At 41.3% G+C, this 13673-nt stretch overlaps 1 protein-coding gene across 7 annotated transcripts in view; it reads left to right on the forward strand.

The window, feature by feature from the left end:
- Blos1 (biogenesis of lysosome-related organelles complex 1 subunit 1) overlaps nt 1–8945 on the forward strand; it is a 51045-nt gene extending 42100 nt beyond the window's left edge. For 4 of the 7 annotated variants that reach the window (XM_068226281.1, XM_068226282.1, XM_068226280.1 and 1 more), the window contains 4 exons: nt 5922–5994; nt 6116–6333; nt 6422–6504; nt 6668–8945. In XM_068226281.1, coding sequence (XP_068082382.1) covers nt 5922–5994; nt 6116–6333; nt 6422–6441 — 311 coding nt within the window. In that variant the 3' untranslated portion in view covers nt 6442–6504; nt 6668–8945. Of the gene's footprint in view, nt 1–5921; nt 5995–6115; nt 6334–6421; nt 6533–6667 lie in introns of all 7 variants that reach the window. The other 3 variants (XM_068226278.1, XM_068226277.1, XM_068226279.1) reach the window with 3 other exon arrangements.
- The last annotated feature ends 4728 nt before the right edge of the window (nt 8946–13673 follow it).

A 13673-nucleotide genomic window follows, 5' to 3' on the forward strand; every position in this document is an offset into this window, starting at 1 on the left:
TGTCCATAGGAAATCCTGCACACAGGTTCTGGGCCTGGAAAATGTGTTTCTGCCCCTTTCCTGGCCAGTTTATCCGCCTTTTCATTTCCTTCTATACCTGCATGCCCTGGTACCCATATTATTTTGACAATGTTGTACTTTGAGAGCTTCAGGGGAAATGAATGGCAATACCAGACAATTCTGGATATTATCCGAACTGCCTCTAGTGCCTTAATGGCTGCTTGGTTGTCCGTGAAAATGAAAATGTTCTTATTCCTGTAGTTCATTTTCAGATTTTCTTCAAGGCATGTTGTGATAGCTATCACTTCCGCTTAAAAGACTGTAGTGTGTTTGCCCAGGCTCATCTGGATTGATCTCTCAGGTCTTCCCTGTTGATCCGTCCTCCTGTGTGCCATCCCCAGTCTTTGAGCCATCAGTCCACCACACTATATCTTCTTTTTCACTATTCCATTCGTTGATATCCCAGTCTTCTTTTTTTAATTATCTCTGGGTCTCAAACGGTTTTTCAGAGTTGTACTTTGGTATCATATGATCAGAAGGCATGTGTAGAACTTTCTCGGTTATTACTCTGTTAATTTTACAGTGTCCTAGATGGGGTGTTTGTGCATTCCAGCACTCTGATTTTGCCAGTCTATATGAACTCATTCTAGCCTGTCCTTTTATGAAATTGCATAGTGATGGGAGGTCTAGTAAAGTATTCAAGGCTTCTGTCAGTGTAGTTCTCATAGCCCCAGTTATGGCTATGCATGCCATTCTCTGTAGGTTATCTAATCTACTACTGACTTTTCCTTGGCTTACTTTCTGCCACCAGATGATTGCAGCATAGGCCATGAACGGTCTAATGATCATTGTGTATATCCACATTACCATTGTTGGTCTTAGGCCCTCTGTCTTCTCGACAGCTCTTTTACATGCATACAGCAAGTTCTTGGCCTGGGTTATGTTCCTTTCTATATGACGATTCCTGGTTAGATTTTTATCTAACACTACACCTAGGTGCAGTGCCTGTTCTTCCATATATATATATCTTGCCCAAGGAGCTTCAGTGATCTCTTTCGCTCTAATTTTCTCCTTCTTGTAAAAAGAACCAGAGTTATCTTGTTCGGGTTGACTGATAGTTGTTCTTCCCGACACCAGTTCTCCACAAGGTTAAGTGATCTTTGCATGAGGTTTTGGATAACACTCATCACCTTACCTCGTACCACAATCACTAGGTCATCTGTGTATCCTTGTGTGTAAAAACCTTGTTCGTTGAGCATAGCTATGATATTGTTCACCACAAGGCTCCACAACAGAGGAGAAAGAACTCCTTCCTGAGCACAGCCTTGGGTGGCCCTAACCGTCAGCGTTTCTTCAAACAGGGTTGCTTTTATCTTCCTTCCATGTAACATGGATTTAATCCATTTGATGACGCTTTTACTCACCTTGCTCTTTTCCAATGCTTTGATCATAGAGTCATAGGTTGTATTGCTGAAGGCTCCTTCTATATCTAGAAATACCGCCAGTGTAATTTCTTTATATTCTATTCTTTCCTCTAGTTTACAAATCAACTAGTGGAGTGTTACTTCAGTGGATCTGCCAGGTCTATATGCAAACTGATTTTCATGTAACGTTGAGTTCAGTTGCACCGTTCTTCTGGTATATTTATCCAGAATTTTCTCCATTGCTTTCAGCATGAAGGAGGTTAAACATAATGGTGTGTATGCTTAGGCTTGGGCATAATTTGCCCTTCCAGGCTTAGGTATGAATACTGCTTTAGCTTCAGACCATGATTTCGGCATGTATCCTAAAGCTAGACTAAGTCTGAAAAGGTCCATCAGGGCATTGACGAGTATCTCCCATCCTTCCTGTACGAGTATCGGAAGTATCTCATCTGGCTCCAGAGCCTTTATAGGGTGAAATGTGTCGAATGCCCATTTTATGTGGTTATGTTTTATTAGTCTGTTGACACAGTTCCAGTCTGCTTGTCGAGCTCCGGTCTCTGTTCCAACCGCTTCTTCTTCTGTCATCTCCTCAGCCTCAGGAAAGTGACACTCCATTAGTATCTCCAGCGTGTCCCTCCCCGCCTGAGTAAATGATCCATCTGGTTTCTCCAGTGAGCCACTTGATTTATACGGGTTGCTTTCAGATCCTTCTGGAGCCTTGTTCTTTCAGTGTGTGATTCCACTTTCTCACAGAACAGTCTCCAAGATTTTCTTTTTGCTTTCTGTATCTCTAGGTTATACTGAGTGAGTTTCCTATGATATACGTCCCACATACCATTTCTAGATGATATTCTGTACAACATCGTAACCTCTTTTTTCATTTTGGCTAGTTTGTTGTTCCACCACCCTACTGTTTTGGTGTTTTTCTTTTCTTTGAGAGGACAGTTTTCATGGAGTGAGTCTATAATGGCCTCTTCTAATAATTCTACTGCCTCATCCAATTCTTTCTGTCCTCTCATGTTAGTTGGAATTTTTTGTACAGCCTTCCCTAGAACTTCTCTGTATCTGTCCCAGTTAGTTCTTTTTGGGTCTCTGTACATCTCAGTCCCACATAGTCTCACATCTATTGTAAATTGGATGTGCTGGTGGTCTGCCAATGATGGTTCCTCCAGCACGTTCCAGTCTTTAATAAAGTTTGCAATATGCGTAGTGCTTAGTGTAATGTCTATTACCTCCCTACGATTTTCAGTTATAAATGTAGGCTTGTTTCCTAGGTTTCGTATCGTCAACTCAGTTCCAATAATAAACTCTAGTAAAGACTCACCTCTTGCATTGCAGTTCATGCTGGCCCATGCCATGTGGTGTGAATTTGCATCTGCTCCAAGGACTAGGTGTTCACCTTTCCTCTTTGTGTTGCAAATTACGTTCTCAACTTTTTCTGATGGGGGCAGATTAGTTGAGTCATATGGGAGGTATGCAGAGCCTATGGTTATTTCTCTGGGTCCCTCCCAATTTCCAAGTTTAAAGTTGGCCACGTTTAAGTCCCGTGAACAGTGTTCCTGCAACATAAGAGATTTTAATTTCCCATTCACAAGAAGACATGTTCTAGGTATTTCCGATGTATCGTACATCAGCTTACCTCCAGATTCCTCCAGTCCTGCTACTCTGCTCATGACTACCCATGGCTCTTGAATAAGGGCCACGTCAATAGCCTTGGAATTGAACTACCTGGCGAAATTGGCCACAGCTGCTTTTTTATGCTGAAGATTGGCCTGGAGGACCTTCAGCTCCATCTTTATTAACATTGGGTTTCGTTTTTCCTCTGATGACTTGAAACTTGATCTGCCCAAGTCTGAGCGTAGCCTTAAGGCTTCTCTTTTTGAACTCTTCAGTCTCTTTCACCAAGGGCAAAAACGACTGTCCTTCCTGTCTTATCGATTGAAGTGGCATTCAGCACTCTCCACTCTTGTGTTAGAAGTTTGGTATTGTGGCGATTGATTCTGACAGCAGTCTGCTCTACTGGAGCTTCTGTTGCCATTTCTTGTTTTGAGTCGGCGACAGCCTGTCCAATTGGGACTTCTGTCTCCATTTTTTCATCTTGAGCTTGCTCCCAGATCTGCTCTACTGGAGCTTCCTTGGCTTCCCTTGATGTCGAAATTTTTGAAACTGGTTCTTTATAAGCATCCATATTTCAATCAATCATAGGATTTTTGCCCCTTCTAGGGTCCTGGGCATCGTTCTCACCATCTGTGGTGAGGCATACAGCCATACATTGTCCTCCCGAAATTCAGGCTCTCCGTAGCAGAGACCACGCCCCTCAGTCGTCCATCCAGCAGTCCGTCCCTGGCCCGAACCTAGCCAGGTTTGTTCCCCCTTCAGTAGGCCTACTCACGTGGTCTACACTTAGCATTATCATGACTGAGTTCACAGCCATGACTTTCCCCCTAGGTTGGAATCGCCCCTTTCCCAACCCGCGGCTTGTCCAGGCTACGTAGAGCAAAGTGATGTGTTGGTTCCAGCACCCCGCAGTGAGCCTTCACTTCAATCACCAGCCCCACCTCACCTGAACCACCGTACCACCCATGTGGAGGAACCATGGATGCCTCTCTAGCATGTGTAGGCGAGGCCTTCACCTCCAAGCCTTGACTTGGGCTACTAACAAATTCTTGCTCACTTAGTATTGAGATAAGAATTGAACCACTAAGTACTACCATCCAAACAATTGAGTATAATATAGCCATATGGGAACTTTCTCTGTACATTGGCAGCATCTTCATCTCCTCATAGAGCTGCAGTTAATTTGCATCATGATGTTGATGTATGAAAGTCCTTATTGTACTCTTCCTTTTCTTCCCAATAACTTTCCCTTCCATGATGTTTCACCTTCCTTCCCTGTATTTCTCTGATGAGACTTCTCTTTACTTCTCTCAGCACTATAGTGTTAGTTGTTCTTTCAGTCCAGCTTGCTTGGTTTAATTGTCTCCAAAACGGCATCTCAGCTGCTTCTAGCCTGTATTTTTCTTACTGGACGAGTTGACTGTGCGGTTAGGGTGCACAGCTATGAGCTTGCATCCAGGAGAGAGTGGGTTCAAACCCCATTGTTGGCAGCCCTGAAGATGGTTTACCTTGGTTTCCCATTTTCATACCAGGCAAATGCTGGGGCTGTACCTTAATTAAGGCCACGGCCACTTCCTTCCCACTCCTAGGCCTTTCCCATCCTATCGTCACCATACGACCTATCTGCGTTGATGGAACATAAAACAAATTGAAAAAAAATGTTTTTGTGTTCCCAGAGTCCATGTTTTTCTCCGGTAAGTTAGTGCACTTCACATGCAAGATTTAACTAATTTTTTCAGGTCTCAAGACTTATGTTTTTATTTTGAAATGCATTCTTAGCCATAGTTGTCCACTTTTTAGCCTCCTCACACTTCAGTTATCTTTAGTGATAATACTTCTAAGAATACAGGGTCTTTATTTATGTTTGGCAAGGACTTTCTCACTCAACCTTGGCCGCCAGTGACGGTTCAGTTGCCGGCTACTGCGCGTGCATATGTACGGCAGAATACGGTGCTCAAAATCATCATCATGCATTTTATTCACCATGTTTATAGTTTATGTTCAAAATCATTATCATGCATTTATCATGCATTTTACTCACCATTTTTACAGTTTATCCTGAAAATGTTCCCCATGCGCTGCCAAACATAATCGGCATCTCCTAATGAAGTTTTCGGTTACTCTACCAAGTTCTTCAGTACTGATGGATGCAATTGCAGCTCTTTTATTGTCTTTAAGTTCATCTATTGTATGAGGGTTGTTCCCATAAACTTCATTTTTTTAACATTCCCCACAAATAAAAATCACATGCCATTAAATCTGGGCTACGAGTGGGCCACACACAGATTTTTACTTATGATCCTCGTACCAAACACACTTCAGTAAGGAGATAACGACCTTTATGTCCATTTTCATTGTTTACTGAACCTGTAGGTTTGAATCTCTTGGCCAGTTGTTTTATTGTCCGATTGATAGGAATGGGCTCCCTGAAAATTTCGCTCGAAACTTCTGTCTTGTCCTAGTGCACAATTTTCTGCACTTAATGTACGTATTGTGCAGATATACATGTTCACGCAATGAATATTTCACATACATTACAGCACTATACACAATCACAATAAAATACTATATAATACGACATACAGTACGCAGTAGCTTCATTGAATATCCTACTGTCTTGGAGCTCAGCTCTCAGCAACTGCAGAAAGTGCCGGAAACCGCGCACGCCAGCAGCCGGTACGGCCTGTCATCGGCGGCCAAGGTCGAGCGAGAATGTCCTTGCCAAGCATAAATAAAGACCCTGTATAACTCTGAAATTTTGTCTAACTTGTTTTTTCCAAGTCTTATTGCTGCTACCTGTCTATGATGAACACAGTGTAAAAATTTGTGTGTATTTTAAGGATAAAATGATTTATTTACTTCTTATTATTGTTATTCCAGAACAGAAGAGAAAGGAGGCAGTAGCAGCTGCAAATAATTTAACTCAAGCACTTGTGGATCATCTAAATGTTGGGTAAGTTTTTTTTTTTTTTTTTATATCGTGTTAGATACTACCTAAGTTGATGGAATAATTAGCATTTAAAGTTACCAGAAAATTACTTCATTCTGTAGTATTTATGACACAATGTTTGCAGGGTTGCCCAGGCATATCTAAATCAAAAAAGACTTGATGCAGAAGCTAAACAGTTACATCATAGCGCAACTAATTTTGCCAAACAAACACAACAGTGGGTTAGCCTTGTTGAAAGTTTCAATAGTGCTCTGAAGGAAATTGGTGATGCAGAGAATTGGGCTCGAAGTATAGAATGTGACATGAGAACAATTACTAGTGCTCTGGAGTATGCATATAAAGGTACACTTTTTAAAATATTTCAGAATTTTAAAAATTTATTTGTTTGTAAAATTATATGGTACATTTCATGTTTTTCTTTTGTTTTCAGTGACACGAGAAGCTTCGTAGTGAAAATTGGTGCTCTGCTATAAGGACTTTTTGGGAGCAAGAGAGTGCCACTCAGCTAGACATGTATGGTTTTAATGAAGTTAGAAACTAGGTTCTGATAACATTTTGTTTAATTCTTTTTCTACATTGACGAACCTCAGACTGATATAAAAATATTTCAGAATTTTAAAAATTTATTTGTTTGTAAAATTATTAGGTACATTTCATGTTTTTCTTTTGTTTTCAGTGACATGAGAAGCTTCGTAGTGAAAATTGGTGCTCTGTTATAAGGACTTTTTTGGGAGCAAGAGAGTGCCACTCAGCTAGACATGTATGGTTTTAATGAAGTTAGAAACTAGGTTCTGATAACATTTTGTTTAATTCTTTCTCTACATTGATGAACCTCAGACTGATATATTTTTAACACAATATATAGTAATTTTTCTGTGTATGTATTCTTTGTATATACTGTAGATTATTTAGAAATTATTTTCATGGAGAATTTCAGAGGTTGATTGGATTTCAAAATGTTCTGTCTTTCTACACTTAGATGGAACTTCTGAACTTGACATGTTAATGTGCAATACTCTATAATGATTAAGGTTATTTAATTATTAATAATAGATGAATTTTTGTACATTTTTCTCACTCCCTCTCCCTCCACAGATCCACAGATGGAGGAGGGGTATGGGGAAATTCCCCTCCCCCACATGATCCAATGAAAAAAAAAAAAACAGGAATTTTTATAAATTTGGGACCATCAGTGTTTAGGGTGAAGTGATAATATACCAGTAACCATTGTGAGTTGAAATGAATGTATAATTTACATAGCAACAGGACACACATTAAGGTGTTATAAAATGAAATGACACTAGGTAAACCTGTTGCCAGTTAAGTATAAATAGCAAGAGTTACACTCTTCTTTAACAGCACTGACAACTTGCCCTTGGAGGAGGATGGAAGAGAGAGAGAAAGAAAAATATTGAAAGCCTCACCCGCTAGTGTGCAAGTATGATGGATTATATGTGGCATTCTCTGCTGCAGCAGACTTCTCTGGCTGGCAAAGACGTAAGTGCCTGCGATGTTTCTAAACTCTTTTCTGCCTTCCTACACGTTTGGCCAATGTAAACAGATCCACAGGAACAAGGAATTTTATATATTCCAGCTTACTTTAAACCAGTAGTATCTTTTACAAATTGCAAGCAATTACCTGATGATATTGGACTTAAAGATGGTGTTGATATTGTGCCTTCTGAAAATATTGCCAATCCTATCTGTGACAGATTGTACTTACATATGGCAAGAAGGCCAAATGTTAGAGGAGAATCATGTGACATACTGTCTTTTGGCTTAGGATGTAGCACTTCGTCAACTGTTTCATTGATTAGCCATTGCTCAGGAATATTCTGGTTAGGAATTAAAGTTCCCCATTTAACTTTTCCTCCTCACAAACCTCCCATGCTCGGCTGATAAGGGTGCTAAGACAGCAGGCTTTTGGCGCATTCATGCCTTGAGAAGAGAACTTGATTCTGTTTCAGGTGAGCTTTATAACCTTCATCCTTCCTTAGGTCAGATATTAGAGGTGAACACTTTCAATTACCTGGACCTTGTGTCTCACACAGCTTCCTTGTAGACTTTGCCTTCTTCAAGGGCTAGACATGTATACAAATATTCTTGCTTATCGATGTACAAGAGGAAGAACTCAGTTCCACACTTGAATTCTTCTAATGTAGTGGTTAATCTGCCCACCACTAGTTTGGATACTTCTTGGATGTCTGTGTTCAAAAAGGGATTAAATTTTGCGATTTCACCTCTTAAGCTTTCCACTAAGGAAATCATCTCTTGTGTTGAAGTTTCTATAAAACCTTTAATGGGTCATATCACTGAGGATATTCGTGTTGGAACTGCTACCATTATCAGACATTTCAAACCTACTTGTCCGAACCGTACTTCAAGGAGGAGCATGCTCTAAAACAGCCGTTCCTAACCTTTTCAGTCTTGTTACACCTATGACCTATCAGGGAAACTGATTTTACCCCCTTTAAAATGTTACCGAAGAAAACAACACATGCATACAAATAGCCTTTATTAATCGTATAATTGAATGGATGAAAACCATAACGGTATAAGTGATATTTTTCCAAAAAGTGAGTTAAGTGCAGGATGTAACTCCGGGAGGATGTATCTTTTCACCAGCAAAGACATACAAGTGATAGCGGTAATATTCTGCGCTCTATTAATGGGTGATATAACTACAAATAGCTTGCTTTATATGAGTGTTAAGATGTTTAAATGCCTTTTTCTCTGAATGAACAAAATGCTACTTATACCGTTATGGTTTTCATCCATTCAATTGAACAAAAAATATGCATAATTACAATTTCAATGTACTTTCTTAATTAATTAATTAATTAATAGATTTAGTTTTATTTAACACTCATTTCAAGTAATGTTCCACATTGAGACTGTTTCTAGCATTTGTTTTTGCTGTTAATAAAGTTGAGAAACCACTCTCACATCTATAAGTGGTAGTGAAAGGTGTTATCATTCTTAGAACTCTTGTCAGCTATAATAGGATATTCACCACCTACTTTTTGCCAAAATGTAGCGAGGACTTAATTTTGGAATTTCACTTTGAAAGTGCTATCCTCGCGTAGTCTGAGGAATTCGACTTTGGCTGTCACATCTTTGTTTTTAAAAACTTCATCATCGGAAAATGATCTTAATATCCAAGAATTGGTCTGACGATTGTCCATGTTTGGGAAACATTGCTTCATAAACACTTGTCCATGTGTGGGAAATATTGCTTCATAAACACTTGTACAGCTTGATACTAAGTACAATGCAAAACAAACGAAACGTGCAAGTTAGTGCTTGAGTAAACTCAAACTGAGTCATCCACGTTCCTCTTCTTCATATGCAAGAAAGCAGGCACGGCGACGGCAGCTGCTAGAAAGAGATACAACACAGTGAGAAGCTACCTACCTACACACACACACACACACACACACACACATGCAGTGCGAGAGAGCGCAAGCCACATGGCAATGATTTGTCATTTTATTATCTACATACCAAAAATTACCTGCGTTATTACCCATGCAGAATAGCTGTTTTACCCCCAGGTTTGGAACCCATGCTCTAAAACAACTGAAAATGAACAAAGACTTGATGGTCTTGAAAGCTTATAAAGGCAGTGATACTGTGGTTATTAATGTCATTAATTATAACTGCAAAACAGAAGGACTTCTTAGTGATCCCACCTGTAAGGTGCTAAGAATGATCCTACCAACACCAATGATAGGAGAACAGCGTCTCTTCTTAAAGCTGGCTTGATTCCAAATGCTGTTTCTTGTGGTCTGCGATGGTGAGCTTCCACAGTTCCCCATAGTTCACAAGTAGGAAAAGTCCACTCACTTTTAATTACTGCGTTGATGGGGTGACAGTTGCTTTTGGGGATCATTGTAAGTACCTAGTTGTTAATATAAGGAAAGATCTGCATTGGGGTAATCACATAAATATGATTGTACATAAAGGTTACAGATCTGTTGACATCGTACCACATGGAATGACGGGGCCTTTTTTTTCTGTAGCCTTCAGCAATCCGATGTGAGAAGTGTGCGAGGGCTACCTGCCAAAGGCCGGAACAGGTTAATGAAGCGAGGCAAATGTACGCAATTTGTGACGATCAACAATGGGACAATCACCGGTGGTGGCGGTGGAAGATCAACTATGTAGACCGTATAAATACGATCGCTTGATTGATATCAGAGTTGTGATCAATAATAATATGCATCATCTCTTGTTATAGATCACAGATAAGATACCCATTAGCGGAATAAGATGCATTTTGGACAGAATTGGAGTCTTATATCAACTCTTGACGTCAGCAAAAATCTCGTAATCGGTTGAGATCTCAACAGCCATGTTTTAAATGTGTGCATGGTGTGTAACAAAACTGGCCAATGCAACTTGGCAAAAGTAAATATGTTCTTCAAGAAACGCCTGCCCCACATCACTTTAGCAGTGGTCGTTGCAAATCGATTACTGAATGGTGAAGAGGAAGGATCTGAGGCTAGTAATGGACTGTTAAATGATGTCATCAGAGAACATCACTCCTCGGTATTTACTCCTAGTTCTTGATTTTCAACTTCACCCACCTGTGCTACTGGACACCATCTTTCCCATCCCGAATATTGACTGCCTAGTGAAGGATACATGGGGTAATGGCTGTACGAATTGTGGTGGAATGACGAGGTCCAGCACGCAGTGAAGTGCAAGATGATCATCAACAAGAACTGACGCTGATCTGGTCCGCTATAGGCAACTCGAACGGTCATCAAACGAACAGCGGCAACTGCTAAGGACAATTACTTTCGTGATTTCTATGAACAATTCGATTAACCCATAGGAGCCAATACTACCTACAGAATAACCAGATCTTGTCATCGTGGCACTGAAGGTATTGGTCATGTCATCCACATCAAGGATGAACACTGACATCCCCTTCGAAAACCCTATTTGGACTCGGGCATGAACACTTTACTGTCATTTGTAATGAAGAGTTCCCACATCCAACTATATCCATAGCCAATTCAGTGCAGAATGCCTTTCCACCCACCACATTTGCCGAGGTTGTAGCTGCCATCTGCGCAAGGAAAAACAGCAAAGCAACTGGACCTGATGACATTCCTGTTGAAGTTTGGAAGGAGATGGGCAATGTCAACTGAATTTCTAGCGAAATTCTTCAACAAATGTGTATGTGTTGTCTTCATCCACGTGGAAGACCAGTGTCTGGAAAGGCTGGGGTGATGTTACTATCTGCATCAACTACTGCCCAATTCGTCTCCGTGAAAGTATTCGAGCGGGAGGTTGACACGCCTAAAAGCATCAGTACTGTCTCAACAATCCAACGTGGCTTCGTTAAAGGCCGTAGAACAGCAGATACTACCCATGTTAAACGGTTGCCAGCAGACAGACACAGAGAGAAGAGAAGAACGTTCCATATGGCCTTTCTAGATTTAGAAAAAGGTATTTTGACCGGGTTCTCCATGAACTCGTGTGGTATTCGCTCCGTATGCATGGTATCATGTCCCAGAGAAATATGACCGTTGTGTTCAGCTCCTCTACCATGACTCTATAAGGTTTGTCCGCTCTGCAGCTGGCGTCACAGCACCATTTGACATTCGAGTGGGAGTTCATCAAAGAACTGCCCAGTCACCACTCCTGTTCATCCTGTACATGGACGTGCCAACCGCGGACCTGCAAATGCCCCATCCACGGATTCTTCTTTATGCATAAGACATTATGTTGGTTAGTGACTCACGAAAGAGGCTTGATGAACTGGTCACCCAGTGGAAAACAAGCCTGAAAACATTTGGATTGCGACTAAGCGTCGCAAAAACAAAGTGCGTGGAGTGCGGCATTCAGACAGAAAAATGGGACAATACTGGTCGACAGCATTCCACTACCGAAGAAATCTGCATTCCGTGATCTTGGCTCTCGCATGTCAGTTTACAGTGACACACTTGTAGGCGCTCGAGCTCGAATTAAAGCTGCCTAGTTGAATCACACCAGGTCGATGGATGTTGTATTTTGTGACAGCAAGTTACTCTTGTGTCGTTTGGCTCCATGGATAAATGGTTAGCGTGCTCCCCTTTGGTCACAGGGGTCCCGGGTTTGGTTCCGGCAGGGTTGGGAATTTTAATCATAATTGGTTAATTCCCCTGGCACGAGGACTGGGTGTATGTGTCGTCTTCATTATCATTACATCCTCATCACGACGCACAGGTTGCGTACGGGCGTTAAATCAAAAGACCTGCACCTGGCGAACCAAAGTCCTCGGACATCTCCCAGCACTAAAAGCCATACGCCATTTTTTACCTGTGTGTCTCAAATAGAAGATAACCGCAGAGTCGTTCCCCCAGTGATACTCTATGGAGTGGAATATTCGCTGGTGACAAAGATACACAAGAAGATCCTGTATGTAATGGCGATATACATTCTTAGATGGACGCTGAGAGTCACGCAATTAGACCACACTAAGAACTAAGAGGTTAGGAACTCTCTTAAGAATTGTCCCAATTCCCGATAAAATGAGAGAGGCTAAAATGAGGTATTCCGGTCACGGGACCAGAGCTGATGGAGAATCTGTTACGAAGCGAGCACTTTCACTCAGCCCAGATGGACAGCGGCCTCGAGGCCGACTTTTAGAGTGGTGGATATACTATCTGAGGAAGGGCATGAGAGATGGAAGTCTTGCGGACGCTGAAGACTGGCAAAATTGGAGGGCGAAATGCAAGAAAGCAGACCCCACGTAGGGTGGGAAGATTACCAAGTATAAGATGTTGAAAAAGAGAAGTCGACTACTTCTGCCAGTTTTGAACCCACGATCTTGAGATCCAGTGGCAGACAGTCTACCATAAATATAGTGAAGTGCCGGGTTGGGTGAGTCTCAACTAACATCGAGGAAGTGGAGTTTTTCACATACAACTAGTAGATGATGAAACATGTGTTGTCGTTAATCTCAGATCAATTTAGGGTGTACACCTTGACTCCGTCAACAATATGAATGTAAGCATTTCGTCTCCTTTCTTAAATTGTTACTTATTACGACCCAAAGTCTCACGCTCCAGGACACTGCCCTTGCAGCGGTAGAGGTGGGATCCCTCGCTGAGTCCGAGGGGAAAACCAACCCTGGAGGGTAAACGGACTAATAAATAAATAAATAAACAGAAAACGAAACAAAGAAAGAAAGAAAGCTTACAAGAACACTTGTGTCAAGATTGTACATATATAATTGTGTAACACAATTTTGGGCGATTCTCTCATTTAAAACCACTCTTTCATATTTTGCTACGTACCGTAGTTGCATGTAATACTAGAGCGCCTGGCTATACCAGGTGATTCACCCGGCCCTTGCTATCTAGTTTTATGCAACCTGCCGCATTTACTGCAGTTTTGAAGTGCATCGGTCCCTCTCCCTAAATCGGGGAAATATAACGAGATGTGTGGTTACGGGCTAGAAGACATCAGGAATCGTGAACGTTACTATTAATTCATTGTGGGTACCTCGAATGAGCCCGTAAAACGAGCACAGATAAGAAGAACATTTACCTTGCAAAAGGAGGTGCACACAAACCGACCAGGAACAGGTATTGTATTGGCTGGTAACTTAGCACTACATATCAAGCCTTGCAATAGTTCACTTGGCACCAGCGTGGTCGGGTATATGGTAGTGGACAGTGCTCAAA

Source organism: Anabrus simplex, chromosome 2 (genome assembly GCF_040414725.1).
Source record: "Anabrus simplex isolate iqAnaSimp1 chromosome 2, ASM4041472v1, whole genome shotgun sequence".
In the NCBI taxonomy this organism is placed as follows: domain Eukaryota; kingdom Metazoa; phylum Arthropoda; class Insecta; order Orthoptera; family Tettigoniidae; genus Anabrus; species Anabrus simplex.